Source organism: Myotis myotis, unplaced genomic scaffold (genome assembly GCF_014108235.1).
Source record: "Myotis myotis isolate mMyoMyo1 unplaced genomic scaffold, mMyoMyo1.p scaffold_m19_p_3, whole genome shotgun sequence".
NCBI lineage: Eukaryota > Metazoa > Chordata > Mammalia > Chiroptera > Vespertilionidae > Myotis > Myotis myotis.
This window is the reverse complement of record NW_023416335.1, coordinates 148,556,214-148,571,137: the sequence shown is the minus strand read 5'-3', so window position 1 is coordinate 148,571,137 and position 14,924 is coordinate 148,556,214. Positions and strand designations below refer to the sequence as shown.

General features: G+C 48.2%; 1 protein-coding gene across 3 annotated transcripts; it reads left to right on the top strand.

Annotated features, from left to right (window-relative positions):
• The first annotated feature begins 2,222 nt into the window (after window positions 1–2,222).
• DYRK2 (dual specificity tyrosine phosphorylation regulated kinase 2) lies at window positions 2,223–13,360 on the top strand. Of its 3 annotated transcripts, none has more exons than XM_036297821.1 (3): window positions 2,223–2,687; window positions 3,238–3,389; window positions 10,403–13,360. In XM_036297821.1, the coding sequence occupies exons 1-3, from the start codon at window positions 2,639–2,641 to the stop codon at window positions 12,008–12,010; spliced, it is 1,809 nt and encodes a 602-aa protein (XP_036153714.1). In that variant the 5' UTR covers window positions 2,223–2,638; the 3' UTR covers window positions 12,011–13,360. The 3 variants fall into 3 exon arrangements, with proteins under 3 accessions (XP_036153714.1, XP_036153716.1, XP_036153715.1); XM_036297822.1 differs by having other exon boundaries at window positions 2,226–3,073; XM_036297823.1 differs by lacking the exon at window positions 3,238–3,389 and having other exon boundaries at window positions 2,225–2,687.
• Window positions 13,361–14,924: the final 1,564 nt, after the last annotated feature.

The following is a 14,924-nucleotide window of genomic DNA, read 5'->3' as shown; positions in this document are numbered from 1 at the left end:
TTTAAGTGAGAAGGGGCATCAGGTTATATTAAAATTAAATTATTGCTTCAATATTTTTCCTTTGAACATCAGTGGTAAAAAAAAAAAAAAAAAAAAAAAAAAAAAAAAAAGAAAGAAAGAAAATGGGCCTAGCAGGGGTGGGCAAACTTTTTGACTTGAGGGCCACAATGGGTTCTTAAACTGGACTCAGAAGAAGGAGCTGTGGCCGTGTTTCCAGACGTTGCCACGTTAACACTGCTGCTGGTGAAGGAGCGGAGGGGAGAGCAAGAGAACCCTCCACTCGTTCGGCTCCGCGGGCCAGATAGAATAGCCGAACGGGGCCATACCCGGCCCTTGGGCCGTAGTTTGCCCATGGCTGGCCTAGCCTGTGTGGCTCAATGGTTGAACATTGACCTATGAACCAGGAGTTCATGGTTAGATTCAGGGCACATGCCCTAGTTGCAGGCTCCATCCCAGTTGGGGGTATAAAGGAGGCAGCCAGTCAATGATTCTCTCTCATCATTGATGTTTCTATCTCTCTGTCTCTCCTTTATCTCTGAAATCAATAAAAAAATTTTTTTTTTTAAGGAAAATGGTATGACAATAATTGTTTGAACAAGAAAACGGGAAAAGTGATGCGAGGCTCTTACAAATCCAAGGTGGTATGTTAGAAAGCATAGTGGAATCACAGTGGGAGTAAGGAAATGGGTTCTAACTTACTCTCTGCTATTAAGTAGCATCTTTTCATTAGTTAATTCTGAACATTAAATGTTTCCCCAAGTGAATTTGAACGTGATAGTCCATGAAGATAAGCAAAGGGGATTATTTCTTTCTGGGGTTGAATCAGGTCATCGTTAAGGCATATTATTAGATTGATTATTTCAGTGTGGTTCTACTTTATTAGGAGATCCCCAAGAAGATTTTGGCACCTGTTCCCTCTGCCAATGCCCCCTATCTTTAATACCTTGTAGGAGTCCTGGAGACTCTGGCCTTCTGATTTTAATCTGCACTAGTTCAGGCCTGCAAACTTGGTCCATCCAGGGGCTGGTTGGCAGATGCCCAAGGCAAAGAGCATAAAAGATCCAGGTCCCCAGGAGAACTTCAGAAACCTGGCATGTCTCAGGGATGAAATGCACAGCATAGCTTTTAACCCAGTCATCAGGAATTGCCTGCTCTTCCCGCCCCAGCCCCCTCAAAGGCTGAAGTGACAAAACCTGTGACCTTTGGACAAAGGCATATACCTCACACAGGACAGGGCACGGTGTGAGTTGGGCAAACAGTTTTTCAGTCTGCAAGGGGAAGAGAGGCTGTAGATAGCAAGTTAAAAAGGCAGGGGGGATTTTCCACGTGTCTTGGAAGGAAAGGGGAGAGAGACTTGTCTCTGGGGATGAGAGGAACGAAAGGTGTCGCTCCCCTGCTGCAGGGAGCTTAGAGGAAGGTGTGTCCCTCTCCGTGTGGCCGCGCTGGGGCAGGGCTCCGGAGTTGTAAGGAAATGAGAGGTGTGTCTGGTGTTTATTTTTGCCTAGCAACCCACAGCCAACTGCTTACCCAGCAGCGGTCCACACGCGCCTGCCTTCCTGCCGCCCCCTGTCCTATCGACTGGAGAGCGGTCACTTGGCGTCAGTAAATCGGGAGGGTGTGTGTGGTGGAGGTGAAGGTGGGAGAACAGCTCCCTCCTTCGCTCACGCTCGGGGGGGTCACCAGGCTATATACTGCGGCCCTCCACCGGGCTTGACTTACAGAGGTGACCCTTGCACAACGAAGTTATTTTACAAGATAAATTGGGGAGAGGGGGTGGTTCAGCCACGGAAGGGGGACAGTATTGTTTGCGAGCAGCCATTAGGTTCGAAAGCTGAAAATGCGTTTGGATTTGGGGGCGCGCAGGGAAGGGGAGGGGTCTCTGCAGCGATTTTGGTGGGAGGCGAGCAGCGGTGGGTGGTGCTGGAGGGAGGGGGGATGCAGGGGCTGGAGGGGCCGGGGCGGGAAAAGGTGGTTAGCCGGGTAGCGGTGCAGATGGCAGAAGGGAGAGGCGGAGGGCCAGCCGAGGCTGCAGAGTTTTCCGGGGAGTGGCGGGGTGGCCCTGCAGATGACTGGGTGGGAGGAGGGACTCTAGAGTGCGGCGGGGTGGGGGTGGGGTGTGCGGGAGTGTGTGTGGCGGGCTGGGGGGAGCCCGGGGCGGGGCCTGCACCGGCGGCCGCTGGATCGGGGGCGGGGCAGCCCTCCCCGGCCGCCCCGAGCGCGGGCGCCGGAGCGAGTGTGCGCGGGGGCGCGCGCGCGCGAGCCGGGAGGAGGCTCCCGAGCGAGAAGGTCCTCGCGGCTCAGCCCGCTCCCCCGCGCCCCATGTGAGGGAACCGGGGAGGCCCGCGGCGCAGGGAGGGCGAGGCATGTGCACGGGCCGGGGGGTGCAGCAGCCGCCCGAGGAAGAGGAGGACGGCGGCGGCGAGGAGAGCGGGGGGCTCGCGGCGGCGGGCCCGAGCCGAGGGGATGCAGCGGACCGTGTGTGTCTGGCAGTAGCTGAGTCGAGGCGGCGAGGAGGCGCTGGAGGTCTGCGGGAAGGGCGGCCAGGAGGCGGCGGCGGCCGCCAGAAGTAGCAGCAGGACGGGCGGCGGCGGCGGCGCGGAGACGGCAGCCCTGAAATGCATTTTCTTCTCCAGCGGCCATGTTAGCCAGGAAACCTTCGGCCGCCGCTCCCGCCGCCTACCCGACCGGTAAGGAGGGCCCCGCCGGCCCCCGCCCGGCCCGGGCCAGCCCTCGTGGCGCGGGCGCCCGCTACCTACGGGACCTCGAACAAAGTCTGCGCCGCGGCGGCTCCCGGGCGGACGGCGCGCCGGCCTCGCTCCGCTCATTGTTGCGCGCGGGCCCCGGGCTGCTCCGAGGGGAGCTTTCCGACCCGGCCGGGCGGGTGGGTTCCTGGCCTCCCACCGTCCGGGCTCGGAGAGGCGGAGGCGCCCGGGCCGGCGGGCCCACCCGGCTCCGGGCCTGCGCCGCCTGCAACGTGGGCCGCCCAGCCGTGCCCAGCGCGGCGCCCGCGGGGTCGCGAACTCGCGCACCCGGGCCCGACCTAACTTTGCAGCGGCCCGAGCCCAGCCCTTGGGTGAGCTCCGGGGATCTGTGTCCCGGGCGCCCGGTTTTACTGGCCCCGTGTCGCCCCCGAGGAGAGCGGGCTTCGGCGTCCCGAGGGGTGGGGCGGGGCCACGGGGTCCGGTGACTTTCTCCCCCCCTGACCCTCTTTTGTCTCCTCCCGCGCGTGGCTCCCAGGCCGAGGAGGGGACAGCGCTGTTCGTCAGCTTCAGGCTTCCCCCGCGGCGCTCGGAGCGGGCCCCCCCCGGAGCGGAGTGGGGACCGGCCCGCCCTCCCCCATCGCCCTGCCGCCCCTCCGGGCCAGCAACGCTGCGGCTGCAGCCCACACGGTGAGACCCTGCCCGCGGGCGGCCTGGGGACAGGGGTGCGGGAGGGGCCGGGGCATCCACACCCGGACTTGTTGGGTTCTGACGCCAGAGAAGAGAGGTCCAAGTGCCAGTGTCTGTGCGGCCATGGCCAGTGGCCTCCCCTGGACGCCGCCCTCTGTAACTCGGGCGAGCCCGGAGCTGCAGCCACAAAGGAAGATTCGTGGCGTGGGCCCCTCACTTCCCCTCCGGAGCCCGCCCACCCCTGCGCTCCTCTGCCTCTGAACTTCCCTCCTTGCGGCTTCCCTTCTCTTCCCTCGTTTTTTTTGTCCTTGCTTCCCAGAGCTCCTTTCCCTGACCGGGTAAACATCTCTCCTCCCCCACGTTGGATAGTGGGTATTTATAGAAACAGATATGTTAGGGGACAGCCAGACAGTCCTGCCCGGAAAATCGATCCCCCAAAGAGCCTTCCAGGCCTGGCTCCAGCCAGCAGGGAGCACCCTCATTTGTCCTCCGCGTGTGGAAGCATGTTTTATGAGTGCTACAGGTTTGAGCACAGCAGAAATTGTAATTAACATTAACAAACAGAGGAGCTGCAGTAGCAGTCAGAACAACAAGCCACCCAGTTGGATGTTATTTGAAAGCAAAGGGCAGGGCACCTGATAGATGCTGGGGTCCCTCTGCGGGCCAGAGGGAGGGGAGAGCCCTGCAGGATTGGTGGCTGCAGTGACTGGCCGGCTGGGTTTGACTTCAGCATGTGCCTCTTCTCGGCTCCCGGTGATGGCCCTTGGATGGTGCGGGCCAGCCTAGTGGAGGGGTGCACTTGGAGGAGGTGAAGGTTTCCAAGGTCTTATTTCCAATCGGATCTTCCCAGAGGAGCTGCCTACGATGGTTCTGGATGAGGGATGCTTGCTAAGGATTGAGCTTTGTCAAGTGGAGGTGGAGAGCTGTAGAAAAGGCCATGTCTAGCCTACAGAGGAGCAGCTCTGAGGGGAATGTCTTATGGAGAAACTTGTTTATTAGGGGAGGATTTGTGAGAGGATGGCGAGAGTGGAGTCCGTCCTCTGAGACCTGGACAGATGTGCACAACTTTAATAGGAAAACGTTTTGTTGTTAGTCTTACTCGTTTCTCTCTGCCTTTGTCTTTCCTGACACATCCAGACACAGAAGTTTAACTCCTCTGTGTTGGACCGTTGATGGTGGAAGAGAATCTGCCGGTAGGCTGCGTGGTTTCTTATGGTTGAATGTTCTTGTCACAGTGACATTTTAGTTGAGGACTTGCCATTGTTGTTAAGGGTTTGGCTTTATTTGGAATCACCTGACAAGTTGGAGACCATAACATCCATTTTCCCAGGTGTGGATGTAATCCCATGACTTGGGGAAAAAATACTTGGTTTGCATCTGGATTCCAGTTTTATAAGGGTTGGCGTTGCTTGATCAGAGTCTCTCTGCAATGGACATATGTCATGGGATTAGAGAAAACTGGAGGACTAGCCTGTGGTAGACCGGAGAGGAACAGATGTGAGGCTGCTCCTTAGGACTCCTGATGCGGGATACTTGGATTTGCTGTAGCATTGGTCTGATTTACCTCGTTGTAACTTACCTGTAAGCTTCAGTATGCTGTTGATCATTAGAGGTGTGGTTTTTGAAAGTGTGGTTTGGGGTTTTGTTGTTTAATTTTTATTTTATTTGCACAACATTGCAGATTTCCTAGAACAGGGAAGTATAAAAGGACCACGTCATTGATGTGATCCTCCTCCTTCATTTTACAGAGGAGGAAGCTGACATGTTCAGTGGTTTGGTCAAGATTCCCCAGCCAGTTCATATCAAGGCTGGAGCCCAAGCCAGGCCCTCCTGAGTCTAGCTTTGACATACTGCTTGACACTGAATTCTAGGAAATTATATTTATTAATTTCATTATAAATGCAGGAACCTTTGCAGATCTATATTCCCATATGGCTTTAGGTTTGTATAAGTGTTTTCCACAGCCATTGCAGCTGGGAAAAGCTGTTCTAGAAGGAGTGGGGAGAACGGGCATTAATGAGAGGAAAATAATCTTGTCATAGGAGCCTGCCCATATTTTCCCTTGTAAATAACATGTAGGTGGATAAATATATGATTATAAAGATTATGAATTGTGGAATTTAGTCCATTGCTCTTTGTTTCCTATCTTCATGGATATATTATTGTACACCTAGTCATTTTGTTTATCTCTGTCCTAAAAGTCTATCCAATAACTATCTTTTTAACTACTAGATTTTTTTTTTCATGTGGTGTGGGAGATATTAATAGACTTAGTTTTTTAACTCCCAAATATTAGTATGGTATCACTTTTAGAAGTGTCTTAATGTTTAAAGCATTTTCAAGGTGCTAGTTTGCCTTTATGAAATAATTAGAATGGAAGAAGAGTGAATATTCCTATTAAAAACAGTAATATCTTGAAGAAGAAGTAGACATTTGACTCAGGGCCACACAGACGGTCAGTTGTTTGAGGAGGAGCTGAAATTCCAATCTTTTGGACTCAGTTCTATTCCCATAACACTACACAACATTTCTAAGATGACTTCAGAGAACTTCTTAAATGCCCAGAAATGATAGCACAGTGTAATATCTGCTGTTTTCCATTTGATCACAGGAAGAGATTAAAACTACAAAACTGGTGAGACTATTGTTCTTACCTAATTTTTGATACCTATTTCGTGGTCAGAGAAGGCTGTGGTGGGCCTCTCCATTTTAACCCATGCATTGTAGGTATCTAACAGTTGCATTTTCTCAGTGTACATTTTTAATTGTGGCAGGCACTGTGCTAGGAAAGCAAACAGGAAGACGCCATAGTCTCAGGCTTCACGAGGCCGAGTGAGAGTGAGCGTTCTCGGGATCCTTCAGTTTATGATGCTGTCCTGGCATATGTGTTCTGGAAATGTTTTGGCTCTTCTAGGGTCTCCTCCCCTCTTTAGAGACCAGTTCATGGTGCTTCCAAATTTGGTTTCGATGTTAAGAGTTTTACAGAGTTTGAGACTCAAAGTCCTCCTTTACTAGCACCTTTCCCATGAATTTCTTAACACCTGGGAAGTTTTTAAGGCACCACATGTTGCTTTCCTGTGTTTAGTTGATGTATCTGCTACAGGTACTTTGTAACTGTTGCGGTTTGCCTCCAGGTCTCCCCCAGTGCGCTGCAAGCTTAACATCTTGTGAGGTGGGTCATCAGGGACAATTTGCAATTCCCTGGGCGTTAACTTCATGTTTTCTTAGGAAGGTACAAAGGTACTTCTCAAGAATAACTCAGAGCCAAAGGACTTGTGTGCATGCATATAAGCCTAACTAACCAATGGACACAGACAGCAGAGGGGTGAGGGCATGAGTGTGTGTGTGTGGGGGGGGGGGGGGCAATGGGGGGCTAAGGACACATATGTAGTACCTTAATCAATAAGAAAAGAAATAAATTAATTAAAAAAAATAAAAACCTGTGTATTAAAAAAAGAATAATTCAGAGATGTGAGTTAACAAGGACTTATTGACGTGCCTTTTTCCATTCAACAGATAATTATGAGTGCTTACTGTATGTTTGGGTTTATATCAATAGGGACTTTCAGAGATAAGAGGAACCCTGCCCTGGAATGGCTCACAGCTAGCTGGGTGCATCAGGTAGTAAAACAATTGCAGTAAAATGAAATGTGTTACGTATATCAGCACAGTAGAAGGGAGAGGGAGTTTCACCGAGGAGCTGAGAGTTGAACTGGACATTGAGGGTTGATTAGGAGTTTACCGCTTAGGTGTGGTTAGGAAGGAAAGGATGATAATAATAGTTCTTTTTCACTCAGTACTACCTTACTTATCCTCCTAATAGCCCCACTGAGGTTACCTTCTTTTTACAGATTAGGACACTGTGGTTCAGAGATTAAGTACTTTGCCCAAGGTCACAGTTAATCAGCGGTGAAACTGGGACTCATTTCCCATGAGTCTGCTTGAAAATCCCCGGACTCCTCACCATATGAGAATAACTTCACCAAAAGCAGAAGAGCATAAAAAAACAGTGGTGTTTGCACAGGTCTTGGGGAATCCAGCTCTGTTACCCTTGGAGAGAATAGCGCTCATTGTAGATGACGTTGGAAGGACTCAGCTCATTTAGGCTCTATGTTTTGGGATCTGTGTTCTTGCCTGTGAGTTCTTGTACTGTGTGTGGAAATGGGTGCAATTGTGGGCCTTGAGCAAAAGCAAGGGCAGTGTGTCAGAGTGACACTGTTGAATAGTAACCGTAGGAGTGCTATGGAGAGAAGAAGTTTGAAGAATTCTGGACTTAGAAGCAAGGGGTCAAGTTAGGCTGTTTGAGTTGACCCAGTGAAAAACAACAGGAGTGTGAGGGGAGACTGTGTGGGATAGAAAGAAATGATGAGGCTTAGGGTGACTTGGGAAGGTGAGTGAGACACAGAGGAGGACATCCAGGTGTATAGCTTGAGTGACTATGTGGAGGTGTAGCCTTTTGTTGATCAGAAATTGAGGGTTAAGGAAGGAGGAAATAGTTTTGGTAGAAAAATCATGAGTTTGAGTTGCCCGTGGGATAGGCAGCTGATCTCTGCTTGGACATATGGGTGTTGAACTCAGTAGACATAGCTTGGGCAGGTCTGAGCTAGAGGTGCAGATGTGGCAGATGTCATCCCCTGGAGGGTTGCGGTCATGGTCAACCAGGGAGAGCTATGGGAGTGAGAAGCCACGGGAGTTGAGGCTTGAGCCCTGTGGAACCCTTGTACCACCTCTAGGTAGGTGCACTGATACTGTGGAGGAGACCAAGAGAAGATCGTTGGAAAGATAGGAAGTGATCAAGTGAACGGGCAAGCTCTCTTTAGTATTAGTCAGTAAACTTCTGTGATTGCTTTTTAAATGATGCAGGATGTTAAAATTGCTATTGCAAAAACTGAAGTCAGTTTCAGGTGCTCAAAATGTTTTACTTTGCTATCTTTTTAGGAATTCCTAAAGCCCCAAGGTTAATTTTGTCCCTAATGAAACCTCATGTTTTTTGTAGCATGTATGCTGGTAATGTAGGTTTTCTTTTGACATTGCTCCATGCTGCCTTAAAGCGAATGGTTCTGGTACTTCTAATTCCAGGTCCTTTTATTCCCTGATGCTCAAAAGATTACAGTGGGGAGAGGGGTGCATAGAGTGAGGCTTGGGAACAGCAGCAGTGAGCAAACCTATACTAATTTTATATAAAGCTAAGGCTTTCCTCATTTTTATGGACTTCTTGCTTTTGGCATAGAACAAGGAAAAAATAACCTGTCCAGCTACCCTCACAGGAGATAAGTTCACTTTAGCTTGGAATATCATCTATGTATGTACTAAGAGGGATCAATTAGAAGTCTCCGAGAAATCTGTCTGAGAAATAAAATCCCTCAGACTATGAAATCACACTTCAGACATGCCCAAGTACTGTCCTGTAGCCCACTCTGTTTTCGGAAGAATGCAGAGAGAAATCGCACTGCTCAGATAGTCACCGTGCATGGCATGTGTCAGTGGAAGAAAATTTAAAGGTCTTAGTCTGCGAGTAAGGTCTTGGGATTTCATTTCATAAGCTAGGTGATCTCAAGCCATTCCCTGAACTGTTATATATTACACGTGCAGAGCACTTCTGTGCTTATAGTGGTAGATAAAGCCCAAAAGGTATGGCTTAGGAAGAGATCATAGAAAAAAATACTGATGGCAAAGGACTTCATCAAGTTGATTGTAAGCTTCTTGAGGGTAGGGACTGCCACTTATGTGGCTAGACCTCAGCTAATGGTGGTGGGATGAATGAGATGGATTGCGGATGACAAATTGATCTTTAAGATTTCATGTAAAAATCATCTAGTGGGGTGCTTTAAGACTTGTGGGTGGTTGTCTAAGGTGTCAAGAATTCCCAACTGGGAGAGGATCCTGGCTGTTAGTCCTCTCCCACCCCTCACCTCTTTGCAATGATAATGTAAAAAAAAAAAAAGAAAGAAAGAAATCCCAGTAGATTATCTGTGGAGATGCGGGGTGGGGGTGGCGGGGGGAGCCTTGGCTTACACCATCCATTTTGTTTAGACAGCAATGTTCAGGGATGGCATGTGTGCCTGAAAATAGAAATCGCTACTTTGTATTTCTTGTTGGAAAGCTGAATATCCCAGCAACCCAGAGAGATGCAGCTCTTAAGAGAGCTGAGCCATTGACCAAAGGAAGGCCCAAAAAACTGCAACAGTTGGTTTGTTGGGCTGAATGGCCTTAAATGGTCATCACAGTTAGCGAAGCCCAGAAACTTTTAAAAATAGGTTAGGGGGTTGCAGTGTGTATCTGCATGGTAATCTCTCAAGCCTAAAAGTCCAGTTTTCTTTGCCACTGGATCGTGCGTTTTCTTAGGTGTAATCAGATTTCCAAGTAGTGAAGACCGGAATGAACACACCAGTGTTTTCAGAACAGCGCTAACTAAACAACGGAGAGAGGGAAGTGGACAAGTCAGAAGTCCCGCCCTGTGGTAATCAGGAGCCATTAGAGGAGGCGGAAAGGTGCTAGGATCTGGGGGCGGTGGAGCCAGCAGAGAGTCTCCATGCTCCTGCTTTTTCTGTATCCCATTTCCATTTTGATACCAAGTGTGGATTGAGCGGAAAGCCTGTGTTGTGCCAGGCCCTGTGCTAAATGTTAGGTATAGGATGATAAGCAAGAATGACATTCTCTGCCTCCACAGGGAATTTATTCGAAGGTCCCTCAGTGTGTACAGCAAGCAGCTCGTCTGTGAGGTGCAGCATATAATGGGATCCTTTTTTCAGGATCCCAGGTTTTGTAGCCTTACCCAGCCAACTAACCTCTGTTTCCTCTGTTTTGTCAGAGGCTGTCAGCATCATATCCGCTGCCCCTGTCAGGGTGTTCCTGAGGTCCCTCTTGGACCATTTAGTAAACCTGATGCTGGACTGTAAATTCCAACCACATTGGGTTTGGTAAAGGTGGGGGTTGGGGCCTGACTTATAAGACATCCCATTTGAACAGACAGATCTCTTCCATTCTATTCATGTTTCCTTTCCGCATTCCAGATCGGTGGCAGTAAGCACACCATGAATGATCACCTCCATGTGGGCAGCCACAGCCACGGACAGATCCAGGTGCAGCAGCTGTTTGAGGATAACAGCAACAAGCGGACAGTGCTCACCACACAACCCAATGGGCTTACGACGGTGGGGAAAGCCGGGTTGCCGGTGGTGCCAGAGCGGCAGCTGGAGAGCATCCATCGACGGCAGGGGAGCTCCACCTCTCTGAAGTCTATGGAAGGCATGGGGAAGGTGAAAGCCACCCCCATGACGCCCGAGCAAGCAATGAAGCAATACATGCAAAAACTAACCACCTTTGAGCACCACGAGATCTTCAGCTACCCTGAAATATACTTCTTGGGTCCAAATGCAAAGAAGCGCCAGGGCATGACAGGCGGGTCCAACAACGGTGGCTACGACGATGACCAGGGATCCTACGTGCAGGTGCCCCACGATCACGTGGCTTACAGGTACGAGGTGCTCAAGGTCATTGGGAAGGGAAGCTTTGGGCAGGTGGTCAAGGCCTACGACCACAAAGTCCACCAGCATGTGGCCCTGAAGATGGTGCGGAATGAGAAGCGCTTCCACCGGCAGGCGGCGGAGGAGATCCGGATCCTGGAACACCTGCGGAAGCAGGACAAGGACAACACCATGAACGTCATCCACATGCTCGAGAACTTCACCTTCCGCAACCACATCTGTATGACGTTCGAGCTGCTGAGCATGAACCTCTACGAGCTCATCAAGAAGAATAAATTCCAGGGCTTCAGCCTGCCTTTGGTGCGCAAGTTTGCCCACTCCATTCTGCAGTGCTTGGATGCTTTGCACAAAAACAGAATAATTCACTGTGACCTTAAGCCCGAGAACATTTTGTTAAAGCAGCAGGGTAGAAGCGGTATCAAAGTGATCGATTTTGGCTCCAGTTGTTACGAGCATCAGCGCGTCTACACGTACATTCAGTCCCGTTTTTACCGGGCTCCGGAAGTGATCCTTGGCGCCAGGTACGGCATGCCCATCGATATGTGGAGCCTGGGCTGCATTTTAGCGGAGCTCCTGACCGGGTACCCCCTCTTGCCTGGGGAAGATGAAGGGGACCAGCTGGCCTGTATGATCGAACTGTTGGGCATGCCCTCCCAGAAACTGTTGGATGCATCTAAACGAGCCAAAAATTTTGTGAGCTCCAAGGGGTATCCCCGTTACTGCACTGTCACGACTCTCTCAGACGGCTCTGTGGTCCTCAACGGAGGCCGTTCCCGGAGGGGAAAACTGAGGGGCCCACCAGAGAGCAGAGAGTGGGGGAATGCACTGAAGGGGTGCGATGATCCCCTCTTCCTGGACTTCTTGAAACAGTGTTTAGAATGGGATCCTGTGGTCCGCATGACCCCCGGCCAGGCTTTGCGGCATCCCTGGCTGAGGAGGCGGTTGCCAAAGCCTCCCTCCGGGGAGAAGATGGCAGTGAAAAGGATAACTGAGACCACTGGTGCTATCACTTCCATTTCCAAGTTACCTCCACCTTCCAGCTCCGCTTCCAAACTGAGGACTAATTTGGCACAGATGACAGATGCCAATGGGAATATTCAGCAGAGGACAGTCTTGCCAAAACTTGTTAGCTGAGCTGAGTCCCCCCTGATGCTGGTAATCTGAAAGATACAATGTGGCTGAGCCTTATTGGGTTGCAAAGGAGTAGCTCAGACCTGTTTTTATTTGCTCAATAACTTGACTCATTTGTATCTCTTCAGCACTTATTTTAATGTAAGAAAGTCATTTGTTTTTATAAAATACATGGGGACAATGCTTTAAGTTTTTATACTTTCTGAAACGTTTTTTTGTGTTCTAAAAGTACGATGAGCCTTACTGTATTTGGTGTGGCAGAGTAATAAACATCAGTGGCAGGCCATTGATTACTTCGTGACTGCCATGCATTTACAGATTGGTGTCAAAGACATTCACTATGTTTTTACGGTTCATAGTATATTCTCCTCCAGGTGATTGCCCCCAAAGACCCCCTTCTCTCTCCATGCTCAAGACTCATGCGCAGGTGTAGCCTGTCCTGCTTCTGTTTCCCGTAGGTTATCTGGGTGGTAGTTATGGAGGGAGGGGAATGGTCAGGATGAAAACGATGTTCTAAGAAAAATTGCACCTTAGAGATGTTTTTTTTTCTCTTTTGAAGTCAATCATGCTCAAACAATAAAATGCCCAAGGTTTAAATGACCAGTTAGCATTCTGACAGTCGCAAAGCTGGCCAACCAGACCTGGTGGATAAATGGAAAAAGTGTGTGTTCCTCTAAATCTTCTAATATGATCAGCAAGCTGTTTTGTGAAGAAGCCTCATATTACAGAGTTGGTCTTGCACCTAAAATTAGAAATGTATTCCATGAACTGTTCCTCCCCTCTCTGCTTTTCTCCTGTTACTCTCTTACCACACATCTGTTGCTTGCATTTAGTTCTCCCCCCCCCCCCTTCAAGTAGATATCCCAGACTGTGAATACAGAAAAGAGACATTGCAGCTATGATTATGACCATCGTTTTATATTCCAATTTAAAAAAGAACAGCAGCCTAGCTACGTAAGGTGGGGATTTCCACAGTTCCAAAGAAGGTTTAACAGATCAGCATGAGTTCCCACTTGCCAAGTGCCACTGTAGGGTTCTCTTAGCCTGGGAAAGTATCAATTCTTTCTTTAAAAAATAAAAGAGGGGCGGGAGTGAGGGTTGAAAATCGTTTTGAACAGAAGTCATTGTGGCTGTTCCGTAAGGCCAATTTGAACAACAAATTTAGCGGAGGAAAAGTTCAACCTCAAGGTAAATGGTTTGATTTAGTCTTCGCATCAGTAGAGGAGCCACAGAGATTGCATTTCTCTCTCTTATTTTCCTTCCTTTTGGGTTGCACTGATGGTTTTTGTGAGAATGACACTTTACCTGGAAAAGTCACAGAGTTAAAAGTAAAAGAATATTTTCTTCTCTGAATAATTATTTTCACAGTGGAAATTTCAGTATTTTATCACTAATGTATGAGCAGTGATATATATGAATTGCAAGGCACGTGAAAAATTTTTTAGTATGTGCAATTTAATAAAGAAAGATGTCTGTCTGTTTGGAAATAGGTTTGGATAGTAAAAATTAAGGTAAATACTCTTTTATATGCACAGATATTATTGTATTGCCTGTAAGTTGATTTACAAGTACTTAAAGCATGGTCCCCAGTGAGGCCAAGAAAGTTTCCGGTTAAGTTTTTTTTTTTTTTTTTTTAATATATATATAAATCCTGGAGTTTCTCTTACTTAAAAAAAAAAAAAAAAAAGTAGTTTTGAACAAAACACTTATTTTGAGGCTTTGTCAGTTGATGGTGGAGAAAAATGCTCAGGAAATACTACGAATATTTGCCAAAAAAACCACACAACAGTAATAAGATTAGCTTATTAAGATAGTGATGTTGATGTTTGCTTTACTATTTAAGGGTGTTACTGATAAATTAATTTGTACTTCTGTATTTAAAAAATTATAGCTTCTTTCCCCTAGCCAAATTCTTTACCATGTTGTACACATTTCTGTGTAACCCGTGGAAGCGCAATGTGTTAGTAATGTGCATTTTAAATGATGCTCATGTGATGATACCCCCAATCAGTGGCTTACAGAATTTAAGGATTATGTATTTATTATTAAAATTTTGGCTTACAGGCATAAGAAGTTTCAGACTTGATGTGATGGCTTTGTAAAAACCGTAAGCCTCTTGACGATAGTTAGCTTCTTTAGGTTGTTAAAATAAAAACGTAAAGGCTGTTTTCCCTTTGCAACGCTCCTCCTCTGCGTTCAGTCTCATCTCCACGTTTAGTGATAAATCTATGAACCTGAGCCTGCCATGCATATGAATTTCCCTCTGCAATGATTATTCATGTGGAAAGTCACAAATGTACTAATATTGTTTGTCTTCCCCCACCACACAAAGCTGGTTCTTAACATGTCAACAGTGCATTTGTGACTTTCTTTATTCACAAATGTAACCGGAAACTTTTCAGCCAAACTATAATGTGCAGCGCTATTATAGTTTGCCCCCCAAAATATAATGAAATTTATTCACAAGAGCCACCCTGTTCAGTGTTTAGTGGTAGAGCCACTTTTCAAAAAGTCTAGCTTAATTATAATGTCAAAAAGAGGAAAATGTTGCACCTTTGTGATTTTAACACATAACTAACTGAAGGGCTCTGCTAGGCTACTAGGAGTTGGCTTGGAAACAGTCCTTGGTCTCACAGGTTACCATTGTCTAGGGATGCCTGAGCTGTTTTCAGGTTTAGGAATAGCACAGTCGTCTTGTCTTTGGTTGCAGTCTCATCTGGCTCCGCTTCTTGCACCGCCAGAGTGTGCATCACCATGCAAGTGAGTCCCTACAACAGTGGAACAACGGTGATGCATGACAGTGTAGATGAACATAGAGGAGAAATCCTGCCCTTAGTGTTAACAATGTGCCTTTTGTTCTGAATGCCATGTTGTAGGGCATGCATTTTTTGGCCTCTTTAACTCTTTGAATACTGGG